This window comes from Pristiophorus japonicus, chromosome 3 (genome assembly GCF_044704955.1).
Source record: "Pristiophorus japonicus isolate sPriJap1 chromosome 3, sPriJap1.hap1, whole genome shotgun sequence".
NCBI classification, from domain to species: domain Eukaryota; kingdom Metazoa; phylum Chordata; class Chondrichthyes; family Pristiophoridae; genus Pristiophorus; species Pristiophorus japonicus.
Window position 1 is genome coordinate 15540492 of NC_091979.1, and position 22150 is coordinate 15562641.

The window sequence follows — 22150 nt, forward strand, 5'->3', positions numbered from 1 at the left end:
ATGGAGATCGGGCGGGAAAGTGGCATTGAGGTCGAAGATCAGCCACGATCTTATTGAATGGCGGAGCAGACTCGAGGGGCCGAATGGCCTACTCCTGCTCCTAATTATTAGGTTTTTATGTTCCTATCATGGTCACTTTTACTGATACCTGCGTTTTTGTTTCCAGATTTCTTTTTACGCTGAATTCAATTTCTCAAACTTCCCATGGTGGGATTTGTACTCTCATTCTTTGATACTTCTGGCTGCATTATCATAGCTGGCTGTTGCTACATAATGGAAGATGCAGCACATCACAAAGCCCCTTGTCCACTGCAACAGCCTACTTAGATTACACTTTATAATTAGAAACATCAAAGATTTCTCCAATGCAATGTTGCAGCAATTATTTTCATCAGATAAAAACAGATGAGTGTTTCAAAATAAATGCCTCACATCTGAACATGTTTATAATGTTCAGCTTTGTAATGTATTTGCTTCATGGGTTCTTTGCTTAAGAATTCATAGCAACACATTGCTGTTAAAAATTAGTTGGTTTATTAACAAAGGTTTAACAATCACACTACACATTACCAGTTCATCCACTAGGCTCACAACTGCATACCTCATCGTGGATGACAGAGACCCAACTGGCTGGGGTTTTATTGAGTCTTGTGAACATCGCGAGAATGAGTAAGCCACTCTCAATGCAACAGCTCTACAAACCTGTGAGCATACATTACAAGCTTCTCACACAATGAAGATTAATTCAAGCCAAAACACATTAATTCCTCAATATTAATGCAATTTTATTCACATCTCAGTTATATCAAGCAAAAGTGAATTTTTTTTTGAATGGAGGGTTGAATGGAATTCAAAATTCCTCCCCATCGTCATCGTCTGCTGTACTATCCGCACCAACTTCTTCATAGTCCTTTTCCAGGGCCGCCAGGTCTTCGCGGGCCTCCGAGAACTCCCCTTCCTCCATCCCCTCACCCACGAACCAGTGCACAAAGGCGCGCTTGGCGTACATCAGATCAAACTTGTGATTAAGGCGAGCCCAGGCCTCGGCGATGGCCGTGGTGTTGCTCAGCATGCACACCGCGCGCTGCACCTTGGCCAGGTCCCCGCCGACTATCACGGTGGGAGGCTGGTAGTTGATGCCAACCTTGAAGCCAGTGGGGCACCAGTCCACAAATTGGATGGAGCGCCTGGTCTTGATGGCCGCGATGGCAGCATTGACGTCTTTTGGCACCACATCACCCCGATACAGTAAGCAGCAAGCCATGTACTTGCCACGGCGAGGGTCACACTTAACCATCTGGTTGCCCGGCTCAAAGCAAGAGCTGGTGATGTCGGCCACAGACAGTTGCTCGTGGTAAGCCTTCTCAGCCGAGATGGCTGGAGCGTACGTCACCAGAGGGAAGTGGATGCGAGGATAAGGCACCAAGTTAGTTTGGAATTCTGTCAGGTCGACATTCAGGGCTCCGTCAAAGCGGAGCGAAGCGGTGATGGACGAGACAATTTGGCCAATCAGCCTGTTCAGGTTGACGTAGCCTGGGCGCTCGATGTCCAGGTTCCTGCGGCAGATGTCGTAGATGGCCTCGTTGTCCACCATGAAGGAACAGTCGGTGTGCTCGAGAGTGGTGTGGGTGGTCAGAATGGCGTTGTAGGGTTCGACCACGGCTGTGGAGATCCTGGGAGCCGGATAGATGCAGAACTCCAGCTTGGATTTCTTGCCGTAGTCGACGGAGAGACGTTCCATCAGCAAGGAGGTGAAACCAGAACCGGTGCCACCACCAAAACTATGGAACACAAAGAAGCCTTGTAGACCAGTGCACTGGTCAGCCTGGGAGGGGAAAAGAGAAAGACAAAAAAAAGAAACAGCAAATGTCACTTTCCAAATAGAAGCAAACGATACATTATCTGGCCCTGACCTTCGGGTGTCAATTGTAATGTATTTGCTTCATGGGTTCTTTGCTTAAGAATTCATAGCAACACATTGCTATTAAGAACTAGTTGGTTTATTAGCAAAAGGTTTAACAATCACACTACACATTACTGGTTCATCCACCAGGTTCACAACCACCTGCCTCATCGTGGATTCCCCCAAACCCAACTGGCTGGTGAGCATACTCTGAAAGTACTTAATTGGTCGTGAAAGGCGCTATATAAATGCAAGTCTTTCTTTCAAGTCAAAACAAGTCAAGTCACGTCCTTACAGCGCGCATGTCAGACTCATAGAAACATAGAAACATAGAAAATAGGTGCAGGAGTAGGCCATTCGACCCTTCGAGCCTGCACCATCATTCAATATGATCATAGCTGATCATGCAACTTCAGTACCCCATTCCTGCTTTCTCTCCATACCCCTTGTTCCCTTTAGCCATAGGGACCACATCTAACTTCCTTTTGAATATATCTAACGAACTGGCCTCAACAACTTTCTGTGGTAGAGAATTCCACAGGTTCACAATTCTCTGAGTGAAGAAGTTTCTCCTCATCTCAGTCCTAAATGGCTTACCCCTTATCCTTGGACTGTGACCCCTGGTTCTGGACTTCCCCAACATCGGGAACATTCTTCCTGCATCTAACCTGTCCAACCCCGTCAGAATTTTAGATGTTTCTATGAGATCCCCTTTCATTCTTCTAAATTCCAGTGAATATAAGCCTAGTCGATCCAGTCTTTCTTCATATGTCAGTCCTGCCATCCCGGGAATCAGTCTGGTGAACCTTCGCTGCACTCCCTCCCCCCCAATACACATCAGGCACACGACATTCTACGACCGAGCTTTACATCATCTACACTCTTACCAATTTGCGGATCCTGTCCAAGACGGGGTCAATCAGCTCCTTGCCGATGGTGTAGTGCCCGCGGGCGTAGTTGTTTGCCGCGTCTTCCTTCCCGGTGATGAGCTGCTCGGGGTGGAACAGATGCCGATAGGAACCAACACGGACCTCATCTGCAGAAAGATTCGTGCAACAGGTTACACTAATGCTTACTCACAACAATGCGTGGAAAGACTGAAGAAGCTGGAAGTGTTCTCCTTACAGAAGGGAAGGTTAAGGGGACATTTAATATAGAGGTGTTCGAAATTATTAAAAAGAATAAAAAAAGAAATACTTGCATTTATATAGCGCCTTTCACGACCACCCTATTCTCACAGTGCTTTACAGCCAATGAAGTACTGTTTGGAGTGTCGTTACTGTTGTAATGTGGGAAACGCGGCAGCCAATTTGCGCACAGCAAGCTCCCACAAACAGCAATGTGATAATGACCAGATAATCTGTTTATGTTATTTTGATTGAGGGATAAATATTGGCCAGGCCACCGGGGATATCTCCCCTGCTCTTCTTCAAAACAGTGCCATGGGATCTTTTATATCCACCTGAGAGGGCAGACGGGACCTCAGTTTAATGTCTCATCCGAAAGACGGCGCCTCCGACAGTGCAGCGCTCCTTCAGCACTGCACTGAAGGAAGTGTCAACCTAAATTTGTTGTGCTCAAGCCCCTGGAGTGGGACTTGAACCCACAACCTTCTGACTCAGGTGGGAGTGTTGCCCACTGAGCCACAGCTGACACCACGGGAACAGTTTCTCTCTATCTACCCTGTCCAGACCCCTCATGATTTTGAACACCTCTATCAAATCTCCTCTGCTCCAAGGAGAACAACCCCAGCTTCTCCAGTCTATCAGTGTAACTTCATTCCTGGAATCATTCCCTTAAATCTTCTCTGCACCTTCTCTAAAGACTTCACATCCTTCCGCACTGCACTGGGAGTGTCAGCCTAGATTTGTTGTGCTCAAGCCCCTGGAGTGGGACCCACAACCTTATGACCCAGAGGCAAGTGTGCTACCCACTGAGCCACAGCTGACACTCAGGCGTTTGATTGAGTAAATAAGGAGAAACTGGTTTCCAGTGGCAGGTGGATGGATCACCAGAGGACATAGATTTAAGATAATTGACAAAAGAACCAGAGGTCAATGTTCACGTTGACCTGCGGAGTTGGCATGGAGATCCGGCGCAGGCTGATCATTGGCTTTTCAATGTGACCTTTCAGGCATGTGCAAAGTTTTGATTGGGCCGCTCAGTCCCTTAAATGGACCGTTCACCAAAAAAATATTCGGGGGATTATTGGGGAGGAGGAGGATTTTTTTTTTACGCAGCGAGTTGTTATGATCTGGAACACGCTGCCTGAAAGGGCAGTGGGAGCAGATTCAGTGGTAACATGCAAAAGGGAATTGGATAACTACTTGAAGAGGAAAAAATTACAGGGCTATGGGAGAAGGGCAACGGGGATGGAGTATAAAAGCAGGGAAGTCTTGCTACAGTTATACAGGGTATTGGTGAGGCCACACCTGGAATACTGCGTGCAGTTTTGGTTTCCATATTTACGAAAGGATATGCTTGCTTTGGAGGCAGTTCAGAGAAGGTTCACTTGGTTGATTCCGGAGATGAGGAGGTTGACTTATGAGGAAAGGTTAAGTAGGTTGGGCCTCTACTCATTGGAATTCAGAAGAATGAGAGGTGCTTTTATCGAAACATATAAGATTATGAGGGGGCTTGACAAGGAGGATGCAGAGAGGATGTTTCCACTGATGGGGGAGACTAGAACTAGGGGGCATGATCTTAGAATAAGGGGCCGCCCATTTAAAACTGAGATGAGGAGGAATTTCTTCTCTCAGAGGATTGTAAATCTGTGAAATTTGCTGCCTCAGAGAGCTGTGGAAGTTGAGACATTGAATAAATTTAAGACAGAGACAGTTTCTTAACCGATAAGGGGTTATGGAGAGCGGGCAGGGAAGTGGACCTGAGTCCATGATCGGATCAGCCATGATCGTATTAAATGGCGGACCAGACTTGAGGGGCTGGATGGCCTACTCCTGCTCCTATTTCTTATGTTCTGATGTTGTTATGTAAAGGCAAGAGAATGGGACTAATTGGATCGCTCTTTCAAAGAGCCGGCACAGGCAATGATAGGCCGAATGGCCTCCTTCTGTGCTGTATCATTTGACACGACACGATTTGCGGCTTTTCATTTCAAGATTCACCCGAAAGTAATTGTAGTTATGTGGTGGGAGAATTTACAGTTCGACCAACGAGTTTCAACATTTGTTCTTTAATCTCATTGCAGGGGGCGGAAAACATCCGGATGAATTTTAATTCTCTGCCATGTATCGTGACAAACCCTTGTCTTAAGAAGAAAGGTTGAGCAGGTTGGGCCTATACTCATTGGAGTTTAGAAGAATGAGAGGTGATGTTATTGAAACATATAAGATTCTGAGGGGGCTTGACAAGGTAGATGCAGAGAGCATATCTCCCCTCATGGAGGAATCTAGAACTAGGGGACATAGTTTCAGAATAAGGGGCCACCCATTTAAAATTGAAATGAGGTGGAATTTCTTCTCTCAGAGGGTCGTGAATCTTTGGAATTCTCTGCCCCAGAGAGCTGTGGAGGCTGGGTCATTGAATATATTTAAGGTGGAGATAGACAGTGGGTGGTGGTGTGAGTTGTGAGGAGGATGCTAAGAGGCTGCAGAGTGACTTGGGCATGTTAGGTGAGTGGGCAAATACATGGCAGATGCAGTATAATGTGGATAAATGTGAGATTATCCACTTCGGTGGCAAAAACACGAAGGCAGAATATTATCTGAATGGCGGCAGATTTGGAAAAGAGGATGTGCAACGAGACCTGGATGTCATGGTTCATCAGTCATTAAAAGTTGGCATGCAGGTACAGCAGGCAGTGAAGAAGACAAATGGCATGTTGGCCTTCATAGCTAGAGGATTTGAGTATAGGAGCAGGGAGGTCTTACTGCAATTGTACAGGGCCTTGGTGAGGACTCACCTGGAATATTGTGTTCAGTTTTGGTCTCCTAATCTGAGGAAGGACGTTCTTGCTATTGAGGGAGTGCAGCGAAGGTTCACCAGACTGATTCCAGGGATGGCTGGACTAACATATGAGGAGAGACTGGGTCAACTGGGCCTTTATACACTGGAGTTTAGAAGGATGAGAGGGGATCTCATAGAAACGTATAAGATTCTGACGGGACGGGACAGGTTAGATGCGGGAAGAATGTTCCCGATGTTGGGGAAGTCCAGAACCAGGGGACACAGTCTTAGGATAAGGGGTAGGCCATTTAGAACTGAGATGAGGAGAAACTTCTTCACTCAGAGAGTTGTTAACCTGTGGAATTCCCTGCCGCAGAGAGTTGTTGATGCCAATTCATTGGATGTATTCAAGAGTGAGTTAGATATGGCCCTTATGGCTAAAGGGATCAAGGGGTATAGAGAGAAAGCGGGAAAGGGATACTGAGGTGAAGGATCAGCCATGGTCTTATTGAATGGTGGTGCAGGCTCGAAGGGCCGAATGGCCTACTCCTGCACCTATTTTCTATGTTTCTATGACAGATTTTTGAGCGATAAGTGAGTCAAGGGTTATGGGGAGCGGGCAGGGAAGTGGAGTTGAGGCCAAGATCAGACCAGCCATGATCTTATTGAATGGCGGAGCAGGCTCGAGGGACCAAATGGCCTACTCCTGCTCCTATTTCTTATGTTCTTATGTTTGACAGTAATAGACACCTTGTACAGAGAGAAAGATGAGCAGTCCCATCAGGAATTGCTACTCTCTCGGACTGCTCTTCCACCACCCGGTGATTCAACCACAACCAGACGTTCAGTGAAGGGAAGCTCCTAGTCAAAACTCAAGGATATCTGGAACCAAGAGTTAGAATCATAGAATGATGCAGCACAGAAGGAGGTCACTCGGCCTTTTGTGCCTCTTGGAAAGAGTTATCCAGTTAGTCCCACTCCCCCTTTGCTCTTTCCCGAAAGCCCTGCGAATTTTTCATTCTCAAGTATATGTCCAATTCCCCTTTTGGGAGTTATTATCGAATCTGCTTCCACCAGCCTTTCAGGCAGCGTGTTCCAGATCGTATCAACTCGTTGTGTGAAAGATCCAGAAGCGTGTTGAATGCAACAACAATTTGCATTTATATAGTGCCTTTAACGTCGTGAAACGTCCCAAGGCACTTCACAGGAGCATTATGCGATAAAAATTTGACACCGAATCGCATAAATAGAAATTAGCGCCGGGCTTGGTCAAAGAGGTAGGTTTTAAGGAGCATCTTGAAGGAGGAAAGAGAGGTAGAGAGGTGGAGAGGTTTAGGCAGGGAGTTCCAGAGCTTGGGGCCCAGGCAACAGAAGGCACGGCCACCGATGGTTGAGCGATTATAATCAGGGATGCTCAGGAGGGCAGAATTAGAGGAGCGCAGACATCTCGGGGGGGATTGTGGGGCTGGAGGAGATTACAGAGATAGGGAGGGGCAAGGCCATGGAGAGATTTAAAAACAAGGGTGAGAATTTTGAAATCAAGTTGTTGCTTAACTGGAAGCCAATGTAGGTCAGCGAGCACAGGGGGTGATGGGTGAGCGGGACTTGGTGCGAGTTAGGACACGGGGCAGCCGAGTTATGGATCACCTCTAGTGCGTTGGAATAGTTAAGTCTGGAGGTAACAAAGGATTTGATGAGGGCTTCAGCAGCTGATGAGCTGAGGCAAGGAGGTGGAGACAGGCGATATTACGGAGGTGGGAATAGGTGGTCCTAGTTATGCTGTTGATATGTGGCCGAAAGCTCAGAGAGATGAGTATTTTCCATTACCGATCACAGACGGTTCTAGATCCAGAAAGATTGCCCTGGGCACGTGTTTCCCAGTTCCCGTGTCGCAGAAGAAGGTGTCGAAGGAGTCGTCTGCCCCTCCAGTGCCTCTCCCGTCAAGTCTACGACCGTCGGGCTGGATGCTGTGTTCCAAACAGTACAGCTCCCAGCAGGCATTGCCCATCTGGACACCGGCCTGGCCAACATGGATGGAGATACATTCACGCTGTGGAGGAAGTGATGAACAATTAGTGCGACGTCCGAGAGGGATAGACGCTGAGTGGTTACAGCCAAGTCCCTGGGGGCTGGATATTCGGTTTTTAGGATTTCGGGGCGTAAATCGCGGTGGGGCAGTCCCGATACTGCCCGGGAACAGTTTGTGCCTCAGTCAGCAAAATTGGTCAGCTGGGCCCTGAGTGTGGGGCAGAATGCTAAGGGAGGCGCTAGGCCGGCTGGGCATGTGAAAATCCCGAGCTAAACAGCCGGTCTGGGAGCGCTCTGAGAGAGGCCTCGGTGCGAAAAAAATAAACCCGAAAAAAAACCCCACCAAAAACATTCCCAATACACAGCCCACGCCACCACAACATAAATCATCAAACAAAAATAAAATAAAAACCAATCACACTTGCCGGAGGTGGACATTACTTCCCTCACTGCAGCCGCTACAGCTCGGACGGCCCGCTTCCACAGGCGTTCCCACTAGGGGGCGCTCTACGCAGTGCTACGGATTGGTCAGGAGCCAAAAATCGAGCCGGTGTCGCGACCAGGGGCGTTGCACACCGGCTCGGCTCTCCCGGGCGGTAATGCTCCGCGCCTCCCGCCAATACCGGCCCCGAAAACCCCGGCGGGGCGCTGGGAGCTGGCCGCCCGCCCGGAAGTGCTCACCCACCACCATTGCCCGCACCTCCGGGGGCAAAAACAGAGGCGGAGAGGTCCGGAAAATCCCAGCCTCTAATACAGGTGCGTGCAACCTAGGTTTTGTACATCATGCACTTAGAATTGGACAAGTGAAATAGGTGGAGCCTTAAATCAAAATAAATCATAGTTTCAAGGAGTTAGTGCTCACATGAACTTTGTAATATGACATCCAGTCATCAGAGAGATTTAATTTAAGATAGCAGATATTCAGGAGTCTGAAAGGGATAAATGTGAGGTTATCCACTTTGGTGGTAAAAACAGAGAGACAGACTATTATCTGAATGGTGACAGATTAGGAAAAGGGGAGGTGCAAAGAGACCTGGGTGTCATGGTACATCAGTCATTGAAGGTTGGCATGCAGGTACAGCAGGCGGTTAAGAAAGCAAATGGCATGTTGGCCTTCATAGCGAGGGGATTTGAGTACAGGGGCAGGGAGGTGTTGCTACAGTTGTACAGGGCCTTGGTAAGGCCACACCTGGAGTATTGTGTATAGTTTTGGTCTCCTAACTTGAGGAAGGACATTCTTGCTATTGAGGGAGTGCAGCGAAGGTTCACCAGACTGATTCCCGGGATGGCGGGACTGACATATCAAGAAAGACTGGATCAACTGGGCTTGTATTCACTGGAGTTCAGAAGAATGAGAGGGGATCTCATAGAAACGTTTAAAATTCTGAAGGGTTTAGACAGGTTAGATGCAGGAAGAATGTTCCCAATGTTGGGGAAGTCCAGAACCAGGGGTCACAGTCTAAGGATAAGGGGTAAGCCATTTAGGAATGAGATGAGAAGAAACTTCTTCACCCAGAGACTGGTGAGCCTGTGGAATTCTCTACCACATAAAGTTGTTGAGGCCAATTCACTAAATATATTCAAAAAGGAGTTAGATATAGTCCTTACTACTAGGGGGATCAAGGGGTATGGCGAGAAAGCAGGAATGGGGTACTGAAGTTGCATGTTCAGCCATGAACTCATTGAATGGCGGTGCAGGCTCGAAGGGCCGAATGGCCTACTCCTGCACCTATTTTCTATGTTTCTATGTTAAAAGACCAGTGGTATTAACGGGAATATGAACATGGACTGAGAAACCATTGTAGAATATTACGTAGAATTGCAATAGAATTTTACAGCACAGAAACAGGCCATTCGGCCCATCGCTCCGTGCTGATGTTTATGCTCCACACGAGCCTCCTCCCACCCTCCTTCATCTCACCTCATCACCCTATCCTTCTATTCCTTTCTCCCTCATGTGTTTATCCAGTTTCCCTTTAAATGCATCTATGCTATTCACCTCAACCACTCCCTGTGGCAGCGAGTTTCACATTCTCACCACTCTCTGGGTAAAGATGTTTCTCCTGAATTCCCCATTGGATTTATCAGTGACTATCTTATATTGATGGCTCCCTAGTTCTGTTTTCCCCCACAAGTGGAAACATCTTCCCTACGTCTACCCTATCGAAACCCTTCAAAATTTTAAAGACCTCTATCAGATCACCCCTCGGTCTTCTTTAGTCTGTTCAGTCTTCCCTGATAAGTATGTAACGTCGCAAGGCATGTCACAGGAGCGTAAACCGACAGTATTTGACACCGAGCTAAAGAACGTAAAGTGATTAAAAGCTTGCCTAGAGATGCAGGATTTAATAGGGTCTTAAAGGGGCGGAGAGATATAGGAAGGGAATTCCAGAGCATAGGGTGGAGAGGTTTAGGAAGGGAGTTCCAGAGCTTAGGGCCGCGAGGTTTAGGAAGGGAATTCCAGAGCCTGGGGCCTACGCAGCTCCAATTAGCCTTTGGAATTCATGATCTCCGCAGCAAGACCCAGGCAAATATAAAAATGTATATTGGTTGCATATTTGTATCTTTATTTACAGTTTGAATGGTTACTAGTGGGAGTTACTTCCACTTCCCAAATAATGTCTTCCTGGTTTAGTCAACACACAATACTGGTTGGCGAAAAACCACTTTTCGAAAGAAAGAAAGACTTGCATTTATATAGCACCTTTCATAATCACCGGGCATCTCAAAGCGCTTTACAGCCAATGAAGTACTTTTGGAGTGTAGTCACTGTTGTAATGTGGGAAGCATGGCAGCCTATTTGCGCACAGCAAGCTCCCACAAACAGCAATGTGATAATGACCAGATAATCTGTTTTTGTTATGTTGATTGAGGGATAAATATTGGCCCAGGACACCGGGGATAACTCCCATGCTCTTCTTCAAAATAGTGGCCGTGGGATCTTTTACATCCACCTGAGAGAGCAGACGGGGCCTCGGTTTAACGTCTCATCCGAAAGCTGGCACCTCTGACAGTGTAGCACTCCCTCAGTACTGCACTGGAGTGTCAGCCTAAAGTTTTGTGCTCCAGTCCCTGGAGGGGGACTTGAAAATATAAAGTTTTAAAAGTTAGAACCCAGCTTTCTAGAACACAAGCTTGAGGGACTTGCCCTAGAAGGAATCTGAACTTGCACAAAAGAAAATGCAGTTTAAGCTCAGCGCCAACTAAATACCATGGCAGTGTCAGCCGTGGCTCAGTGGGCAGCACTCTCGCCTCTGAGTCAGAAGGTTGTGGATTCAAGTCCCACTCCAGGGACTTGTGCCCATAATGTATGCTGACACTCGCAGTTCAGTATCGAGAGAGTGTTGCACTGCCGGAGATGCTCTCCTACGCATGAAACGTTAATCTGAGGCCCCATCTGCCCTCTTGCGTGGACATAAAAGATTCCCCCTGCACTAATTGGAAGAAGATAAGGGGAGGTCTCCCCTATTTATCCCTCAGCCAACGTCACTAAAAAAACAGATTATCTGGTCATTATCGCATTGCTGTTTGTGGGAGCTTGCTGTGCGCAAGTTGGCTGCTGCGTTTCCCACATTACAACAGTGATGACACTCCAAAATTGACTGTAAAGCACTTTCGGTTATCCTAAGTTCATGAAAGGCATGTCTTTGTAGTACTTGAAGGAACTGAAGGCAACCTAGGATGATCACAGTCAGAAATAATGGACACTTAACAAAAATAATGGTTCATGCAAGGTCATCCTAGGGTTGTGGGAGAAGATTCAATAATAACTTTCAAAAGGGAATTGGGCAAATACTTGAAGGGGAAAATGTGCCATAGTTGTAATAGAGCTCCCCTAGTGAACTACTGATGTACTGAAACTACTGATGTAAATAGTAAACCCCAAAGCAAGCGCTCTACCTGGAACTTCTACACGGCAAGCGATCCCCAGGTGCACAGAGGAAACGTTTCAAGGACACCCTCAAAGCCTCCTTGATAAAATGCAACATCCCCACCGACACCTGGGAGTCCCTGGCCAAAGACCGCCCTAAGTGGAGGAAGTGCATTCAGGAGGGCACTGAGCTCCTCGAGTCTCATCGTCGAGAGCATGCAGAAAACAAGTGCAGGCAGCGGAAGGAGCGTGCGGCAAACCTGTTCCTTCAACCACTGTCTGTCCCACCTGTGACAGAGACTGTAATTCCCGTATTGGACTGTACAGTCACCTGAGAACTCACTTTTAGAGTGGAAGCAAGTCTTCCTCGATTCCGAGGGACTGCCTCTGATGATGAAATAATAAAAGGTCATGTGACGACAGTTTTCTGGTATGGAGCCATCTTGTGCAGAGTGTGTTTGTCGGTGAAAAAGTAAGAATATATCACATATGGGAGAAGGGCAGGGGAACAGGACTAATTGGATCGCTCTTTCAACAAGTCGGCACACGTATGATGGGCCGAGTGGTCTCCTTCAGTGCTGTATCGTTCTATGATTCAATCCTGCCCCTGCTCTCTGACACATCCCCTCGAAACCTCTCCACCTAGTTGCTTCCTTCTTTGCTTTCGAAAGGCCCCCCAATACCCACTCTCTCTCTCCAATCTCACCTTGGCTCTTGCCAATCAGTAAAGTTGTCCTGGATTTGAGCCACACTCCAAGAACTACAGCGCCTAATCTAGGACGGCACCTCAGTACAGAGGGAGTGCGGCATTGTCAGGGGTGCCGTCTTAAACCCCGCCTGCTCGGGTGCAGCAACGGCACTGTTCGAAGAAGAACAGAGAAGTTCTCCCCACGTTCTGGCCAACTTTCATCCCTTAACTAATAAAGAAAAGAAAAAAGAAAAGCTACTCACCAATCACCAGCCAATCACTTACCCCCTTGGCTGTGAAGTCACCTTTCGTATTCTTTCTACTTTTTTGCCTCCCTGCTGCAGCTGCACCGGCTGGCCTCCCGAATTCCTGCTGCTCCTCTCCGACATCTCCTCGACCTCCCGCTGGCGCCTCCCGACTGATGGGCCTTTTGTAGGCCTCCCGAATTCCTGCTGTTCCTCTCCGGCATCTCCTCGACCTTCCGCTGGCGCCTCCCGACTGATGGGCCTTTTGTAGGCCTCCGGAATTCCTGCTCCTCCTCCTCAACGTCTCCTCGACCTCCCGCTGGCGCCACCCGACTGATGGGCCTTTTGTAGGCCTCCCGACCCTGCTGCTCCTCCTCTCCGACATCTCCTCAACCTCCCACTGGCACCTCCCGACTGATGGGCCTTTTGTAGGCCTCCCGAACTCCTGCTCCTCCTCCTCAACGTCTCCTCGACCTCCCACTGGCGCCTCCCGACTGATGGGCCTTTTATAGGCCTCCCGAACTCCTGCTCCTCCTCCTCAACGTCTCCTCGACCACCCACTGGCGCCTCCCGACTAATTAGCAATCTTGTTGTGCGAGGCCCCTTGGGGAAGAGTGACGATAATATGGTAGAATTCTTTATTAAGATGGAGAGTGACACAGGTAATTTGGAAACTAGGGTCCTGAACTTAAGGAAAGGTAACTTCGACGGTATGAGGCGTGAATTGGCTAGAATAGACTGGCAAAGGATACTTAAAGGGTTGACGGTGAATAAGCAATGGCAAACATTTAAAGATCACATGGATGAACTTCAGCAATTGTACATCCCTGTCTGGAGTAAAAATAAAACAGGGAAGGTGGCTCAACCGTGGCTAACAAGGGAAATTAAGGATAGTATTAAAACCAAAGAGACATATAAATTGGCCAGAAAAAGCAACAAACCTGAGGACTGGGAGAAATTTAGAATTCAACAGAGGAGGACTAAGGGTTTAATTAAGAGGGGGAAAATAGGGTACGAGAGGAAGCTTGCAGGGAACATAAAAAACTGACTTCAAAAGCTTCTATAAATATGTAAAGAGAAAAAGATTAGTGAAGACAAACATAGGCCCCTTGCAGTCAGATTCAGGTGAATTTATAATGGGGAACAAAGAAATGGCAGACCAATTGAACAAATACTTCGGTTCTGTCTTCACAAAGGAAGACACAAATAACCTTCCGAATGTACTAGGGGACAGTGGGTCTAGTGAGAAGGAGGAACTGAAGGATATCCTTATTAGGCGGAAAATTGTGTTCGGGAAATTGATGGGATTGAAGGCCAATAAATCCTCGGGTCCTGATAGTCTGCATCCCAGAGTATGTCAGGAAATGGCCCTAGAAATAGTGGATGCATTGGTGATCATTTTCCAACAGTCTATCGACTCTGGATCAGTTCCTATGGACTGGAGGGTAGCTAATGTAACACCACTTTTTAAAAAGGGAGGGAGAGAGAAAATGGGTTAGCCTGACATCAGTAGTGGAGAAAATGTTGGAATCAATTATTAAGGATGAAATAGCAGCGCATTTGGAAAGCAGTGACAGGATCGGTCCAAGTCAGCATGGATTTATGAAGGGGAAATCATGCATGACAAATCTTCTGGAATTTTTTGAGGATGTAACTAGTAGAGTGGACAAGGGAGAACCAGTGGATGTGGTGTATTTGGACTTTCAAAAGGCTTTTGACAAGGTCCCACACAAGAGATTGGTGTGCAAAATCAAAGCACATGGTATTGGGAGTAATATGCTGACGTGGATAGAGAACAGATTGGCAGACAGGAAGCAGAGAGTCGGGATAAACGGATCCTTTTCAGGATGGCAGTGACTAGTGGAGTGTCGCAGGGCTCAGTGCTGGGACCCCAGCTATTTACAATATACATTAACGATTTAGATGAAGGAATTGAGTGTAATATCTCCAAGTTTGCAGATGACACTAAACTGGGTGGTGCTGGGAGCTGTGAGGAGGATGCTAAGAGGCTGCAGGGTGACTTGGACAGGTTAGGTGAGTGGGCAAATGCATGGCAGATGCAGTATAATGTGGATAAATGTGAGGTTATCCATTTTGGGGGCAAAAACATGAAGGCAGAATATTATCTGAATGGCGGCAGATTAGGAAAAGGGGAGGTGCAACGAGACCTGGGTGTCATGGTTCATCAGTCATTGAAAGTTGGCATGCAGATACAGCAGGCGGTGAAGAAGGCAAATGGTATGTTGGCCTTCATAGCTAGGAGATTTGAGTATAGGAGCAGGGAGGTCTTACTGCAGTTGTACAGGGCCTTGTGAAGCCTCACCTGGAATATTGTGTTCAGTTTTGGTCTCCTAATCTGAGGAAGGATGTTCTTGCTATTGAGGGAGTGCAGCGAAGGTTCACCAGACTGATTCCAGGGATGGCTGGACTGATCTATGAGGAGAGACTGGATCAACTGGGCCGCTATTCACTGGAGTTTAGAAGGATGAGAGGGGATCTCATAGAAACGTATAAGATTCTGACCGGACTGGACAGGTTAGATGCGGGAAGAATGTTCCCAATGTTGGGGAAGTCCAGAACCAGGGGACATAGTCTTAGAATAAGGGGTAGGCCATTTAGGACCGAGATGAGGAGAAACTTCTTCACTCAGAGAGTTGGTAACCTGTGGAATTCCCTGCCGCAGAGAGTTGTTGATGCCAATTCATTGGATATATTCAGGAGGGAGTTAGATATGGCCCTAATGGCTAAAGAGATCAAGGGGTATGGAGAGAAAGCAGGAAAGGGGTACTGAGGGAATGATCAGCCATGATCTGACTGAATGGTGGTGCAGGCCCGAAGGGCCAAATGGCCTACTCCTGCACCTATTTTCTATGTTTCTCTGTTTGTAACTAACGGGACTGGAAATAGATAATCTGAGAATTCACATACCGTTTGTAGGATCTTGCTGTGCACTAATTGGCTGCCCCGTTTGGCTACGGGTCAGTAACTACATGCCAAAAGTCATTCACTGACTGCGCAGCATTTTGGGGTGTCCTGGAGTAGTGAAAGGCGCTATATAAATATAGCTCCCTCTTTCTCTGTGTCTGTGCGTTTATGTCTCCCCACCTCTCTATCCCGCTTTCATTGCTCGGCTTGATCTGTAATAAGCAGAGGCCTCTGTCCACGACGAACACTATTGAAATTCAAGCACTTGTAAAAATGTTTCTTTTCAGCTAATCAACTCAAGGTGGCAGCGCACGTCTCTGGTCAAATTACACTTGCATCGAGCGCTGTCCCATGACTCCACCGAGGCAAACCTGGACCTGAACTGCAGGCAGGGAATATAAAGAGGCTAAATAAATCGGAGGAGTCAAACGGCAAAGGCAAAACTATTGCACTGTGAGAGGAGCGGGTGGGGAACTAGCCCTGGCAAAAGGTTGCTGCGCGTATTCTCGTTGTGCAAAAGGTAGTTTGCATACTGGGCCGTGAGGTACATTATCGACTCTCCGCGGCTCAAATGGAGCAAATGGTTGACGGGGGAAGTTCATCCTGTCGTTTTACACATAGGCAAAAGTGATAAACAAAGAGAGGGAAAGGAGATAAAAAAGAGAGAAAGAAAAAGAAAAAGGGAGAAAGAAGGAGAGCGAGAAAGAAAATGAAGAGAAAGAATGAAAGAAAGAAAATAAAAAAGAGAGGGGAGGAAGATAATTAAAAAATAGAAACTATGTATAAATGAATGATATTTGCATTTTTCTTTGGTTGGGCTCTTCTCTTAGGGGGTCCCTATCTAATCCCCTTCACACACACGCTCACTCACACACACACACACAGACTCACACACACACAGACACTTACACAAACACACACACACAGACACACACACATGCTCACACACACAGCACATACACAGACACACACACAGACACACTGACACACACACTCACACACAGACACAGACACTCACGCAGACACACACACATACACAGACACACACACAGACACTCACGCACACACACAGACACACACGCATACACAGACACACACAGACACTCTCACGCACACACTCACACACAGACACACACACTCACTCTCACACACACACAGACCACACTCACACACACACGCCCAGCGCACGAATCGTGGCCAGAGGTGGCTCACAGTGCAACACAAGCGTTGCCAGCTGCAAGTCGTGTGCAGGTGTCAGTATAACTACAGCCCAAATTCCACAAGGCACCAGAGGACTGGATGGAAACAGTAGCTGGCCAATCACAGCACTGCCAGGAAATGGGAAAGGGGGTTGGCAGAATGCGAACAAAAAAGGACAAAAAATAAATAGCATTTTAGTGCTTTCATTTCGTGGCTAGTTGCTGTCACAGGATCGGAATGTGGGTTTAAGCTCACTGCAATACACGCGGCTCAGCAAAACCCGTTAGATTCGATTAATATCAATCATTTGCCTCATCACGATAAAGCAACATTAACCCACTGGAAAAAAAAGGTACTATTTTCAGGTTTGAAAAATGTCACACAGGGGGTTTCAGATTAACTTCCACTCATCCAAGTTTAAAGTTCCCTCCCCACCTCTCGCCCCTTCTTAAATCACTTTCTTCCCAGTCGAGAAATGGCTCCTTTCCAGCAGTAAAGAGTACGAGAGAGAAAAAACTGTGCAGACACACACGCACTCATTAAAGATTTACAGTGCTTTTTCCAATAGGATTTGGGAGGGTGGGGGGAAGGTTTAATTCCCGATGCACAGCAGGGGGTTTGACAGCTGGCAGCCTGCACTCCCCGGGACAGGGTGTGTGGGGGGGCTATAGCAGTGGTCAGTGGGGACACCCAGCCCCAGAGACAGCGGTCAGTGAGAGGGCAAAGTCAGCCCCCATCCAGACCCAGGGACCCTCTCCTCGTCCCCAATAGGATTCCCTCTTTCTCTCCAGAGGGTAATTCCTACAGGTTTTTTTTTTGGGGGGGGGGGCAAATATTTCCTCATTGGGATCAGTCTGATTTAAAGAGACTCCATTTCCCCCTCCACAAACCCTCCAATCAAACCCCAATTCACTGCTCCCTGGACAAACCCGGACTCTGCCTCGCTCTCCCCCCACCTCTTCCCCCACCCATGGACTCTGCCTCACTCCCTCCCCCGGACTCTGCCTCACTCTTCCCCCCGCCCCCGCCCCCTCCCCGGATAGACCTGAACTCTGGCACCCTCCCCCTGCGACCCACCCCCGACCCCCTCCCCAGACTCTGCCTCACTCTCCCCCCCCGCCCCGAGACTCTGCCTCACTCTCCCCCCCCCGCCCCGAGACTCTGCCTCACTCTCCCCCCCCGCCCCGAGACTCTGCCTCACTCTCCCCCCCCGCCCCGAGACTCTGCCTCACTCTCCCCCCCCCTGCCCCGAGACTCTGCCTCACTCTCCCCCCCCCGCCCGAGACTCTGCCTCACTCTCCCCCCCCGCCCCGAGACTCTGCCTCACTCTCCCCCCCCCGCCCCGAGACTCTGCCTCACTCTCCCCCCCCGCCCCGAGACTCTGCCTCACTCTCCCCCCCCGTCCCGAGACTCTGCCTCACTCTCCTCCCCCGTCCCGAGACTCTGCCTCACTCTCCCCCCCCGCCCCGAGACTCTGCCTCACTCTACCCCCCCCCCCACCCCGAGACTCTGCCTCACTCTCCCCCCCCCACCCCGAGACTCTGCCTCACTCTCCTCCCCCGTCCCGAGACTCTGCCTCACTCTCCTCCCCCGTCCCGAGACTCTGCCTCACTCTACCCCCCCCCCACCCCGAGACTCTGCCTCACTCTCCCCCCCCACCCCAAGACTCTGTCTCTCTGTCTCACTCTCACCCCTCCCCCACAGACTCTGCCTCACTCTCCCACCCCCCCCTCTCCCCCGGACTCTGCCTCACTCTCCCACCCCCCCCCCCCCCGGACTCTGCCTCACTCTCACCCTCCCCCCCCCAGACTCTGCCTCACTCTCCCCCCCGTCCCGAGACTCTGTCTCACTCTCCCCCCCCCCCCGCCCCGAGACTCTGCCTCACTCTCCCCCCCCGCCCCGAGACTCTGCCTCACTCTCCCCGCCCCCCGCCCCGAGACTCTGCCTCACTCTCCCCCCACCCCGCCCCCAGACTCTGCCTCACTCTCTCCCCCCCTCCCCCCACCCCCGAACTCTGCCTTCCTCTCCACCCCCACCCCCCCCTGGACTCTGCCTTCCTCTCCCCCCCCCCCTCCCCCAGACTCTGCCTCACTCTACCCCCCCCCCCCGCCCCAAGACTCTACCTCACTCTCCCCCCACCCCCCCTCCCCCGGACTCTGCCTCACTCTTCCCCCCCCCCCCCCCCAGACTCTGCCTCACTCTCCCCCCCGCCCCCCCTCGGACTCTGCCTTCCTCTCCCCCCTCCCCCGGACAGATCTGAACTCTGTCCCTCTTCCCCTGCGCCCCCTCCCACCTCCAATCACTGTGAGCCCTCCTCTGCGAGCAGGACGAATTGCTCGAGCAGAGCTGCGAATCTCCACAAAACACATGCTCCCCAGATCCACAATTTTAGACTAAAACAAAACAAACATTCCTCATGAAGTTTCAAGTTTCCGTGGTTTAAAGGTCTTGGCCGCACTGGCTTAATTCAGCTCACTTACCATTTCAAAATGTCGTTTCTGTCTGTCTCTCTCTCTCTAAGCTGGCGGGTGTAGGAGGAAAGATTGTACGAGGACTGATCACCTCAGACTGGGAACAATAGGGAACAAGGCAGAGCAAGGAACAACGGAAAACAGCTGTCCCGGGACCCTATTTATACAGCTGTTCACGTCACAGGATGGGGGATTGGTTTAAAAACATTACGGCAATCAAAATGACTAAATGCTGCAATTGTATGAGAGAGGTTTTAGGGAACATGAATAGCAAAACCATTGCTTTATGACAGGGTGGGACACCGCCTCATAGAAATATTGTCATATTTCTTCTCATTATGCAAAAAGATACTAAACAAAGGTGTACCTATAAACTAGTTTGCATATGTCGATGGTTTACGGGTACAATGCATAGTGTTGCTTATTTGGACGGGCAAAACAGTGCTGAAAGAAAGAAGAGAGAGAGAGAAAGAAAGAGAGAACAAAAAGAAAGAAAAAGAAAGTGAGAGAGGAAAAGAGAGAGAGAGAGAATGAAAGAGTGAGAAAGAGATAGGGAACTAAAATAAAAGAAAAAGGAAGTGAGAGAGAGAAAGAGAGCGAGAGAAAGAGATAAAAAGAGAAAGAAAAAGAAAGAATGAAAGAAGAAAGGGAAAGAGAGAAAGGAGAAAGAGAACAAAAGAAAAAGAGAGAGAGGGGAAGAAAGAAAGCGAGAGAAAGATAAAAAAGAAAAAGACAGAATGAAAGAAGAAAGGAAAAGAGAGAAAAAAGAAAGAAAGAGAGAGAGAAAACAAGAGAAAAAGAAAGTGAGAGAGAGAAAAAAAGAGCGAGGGAAAGAGCTAAAAAGAGAAAGAAAATGAATGAAATTATATGAGAGAGCTTTTTGGGAATGGGAATAGGAACATCCCAGGGAAACAAGGTTAAAGGAGGGACTTTAAATGAACTATAAATATAAATATATTATATATATGGGAACCTCTGGACTGATGGTTAGATAGAGCGAGGCAGGTCAAAACCAGGAACACACAGCAGCTTAAACCCATCAGTACAGACAGATATTTCCTCCCCAGGGAGAGCCTGACCAGCTGACCTCCAACCCAGGCAAATGCCGGGGTCAGCACAGTCATCCGATTGGCAAATTATTCACATTAACCTTTACTTTCCTCCCAGTTTTTTCCCACCTGGCTCCGCCCTTTGGCCTCCTTTTGGGGCACAGGTCCACAGGCACCAGGCTCCCTCCAATACCCCTCTCCTGAAGGTAACAACATCTTTAGGGGTCATCATAGGCGGTTCCTCGAACGAGGATGACTTGCTTCCACACCAAAAGGGATGCGTTTACAGATGTTTCAATGGATGACCCGATGGTCCAGTCTTGAACTCCAGGGGTGGAAGATGCCTGTGCGTGGATTGTTTTAACGTGTGGTGACCGTTGCACACCAGCCACCACACGGGCTCGACAGAGCTAGGTCTTTATCCAGTAGCAAGGGTTAACCAGGACGACTGGAGCCCTGCTGCACGGACCTAGTGCGCACACACATCGCAGTGTGGGCTGGCCCGTGCTGCCCCTGGGCCCTCGGCTCTTCTGGACCCTGTACCCTCATTTTCCACACCTCCGCCACGATCTCTCGCCGCTCCTCTGCCATAAACATTCGCCGTACCTCCGCCACGATCTCTCACCGTTCCTCCGCCATGATCTCTCGCCGCTGATCTCTCGCTGCTCCTCCGCCATGATCTCTCACCGCTGACCTCTCGCCGCTCCTCCACCACGACCTCTTACCGTTCCTCCGCCATGATCTCTCACCGCTGACCTCTCGCCGCTCCTCCAGCACGACCTCTCACCGTTCCTCCGCCATGATCTCTCACCGCTGACCTCTCGCCGCTCCTCCACCATGATCTCTCACCGCTGACCTCTCGCCGCTCCGCCACCACGATCTCTCACCGTTCCTCCTCCTTGATCTCTCACCGTTCCTCCGCCATGATCTCTCACCGCTGACCTCTCGCCGCTCCTCCACCATGATCTCTCACCGCTGACCTCTCGCCGCTCCTCCACCACGATCTCTCACCGTTCCTCCACCACGATCTCTCACCGTTCCTCCACCACGATCTCTCACCGTTCCTCCTCCATGATCTCTCACCGTTCCTCCGCCACGACCTCTCACCGTTCCTCCGCCATGATCTCTCGCCGCTGATCTCTCGCTGCTCCTCCGCCATGATCTCTCACCGTTCCTCCTCCATGATCTCTCACCGTTCCTCCGCCATGATCCCTCACCGCTGATCTCTCGCCGCTCCTCCACCACGATCTCTCACCGTTCCTCCTCCATGATCTCTCACCGTTCCTCCGCCACGACCTCTCACCGTTCCTCCGCCATGATCTCTCGCCGCTGATCTCTCGCTGCTCCTCCGCCATGATCTCTCACCGTTCCTCCTCCATGATCTCTCACCGTTCCTCCGCCATGATCCCTCACCGCTGATCTCTCGCCGCTCGTCCGCCACGATCTCTCACCGCTGACCTCTCGCCGCTCCTCCGCCACGACCTCTCACCGTTCCTCCGCCATGATCCCTCACCGCTGATCTCTCGCCGCTCCTCCGCCACGACCTCTCACCGTTCCTCCGCCATGATCCCTCACCGCTGACCTCTCGCCGCTCCTCCACCACGACCTCTTACCGTTCCTCCGCCATGATCTCTCACCGCTGACCTCTCGCCGCTCCTCCAGCACGACCTCTCACCGTTCCTCCGCCATGATCTCTCACCGCTGACCTCTCGCCGCTCCTCCACCATGATCTCTCATCGCTGACCTCTCGCCGCTCCGCCACCACGATCTCTCACCGTTCCTCCTCCATGATCTCTCACCGTTCCTCCGCCATGATCTCTCACCGCTGACCTCTCGCCGCTCCTCCACCATGATCTCTCACCGC

At 49.6% G+C, this 22150-nt stretch overlaps 1 protein-coding gene across 1 annotated transcript; it reads right to left on the minus strand.

Moving 5' to 3' along the window:
- Positions 1-517: 517 nt before the first annotated feature.
- Positions 518-19383, minus strand: LOC139259664 (tubulin alpha-4A chain-like). Its single transcript, XM_070875213.1, has 4 exons — positions 19247-19383; positions 7637-7859; positions 2791-2939; positions 518-1825 (listed from the first exon to the last, which is right to left on the minus strand). The coding sequence occupies exons 1-4, from the start codon at positions 19247-19249 to the stop codon at positions 851-853; spliced, it is 1350 nt and encodes a 449-aa protein (XP_070731314.1). The 5' UTR covers positions 19250-19383; the 3' UTR covers positions 518-850.
- Positions 19384-22150: the final 2767 nt, after the last annotated feature.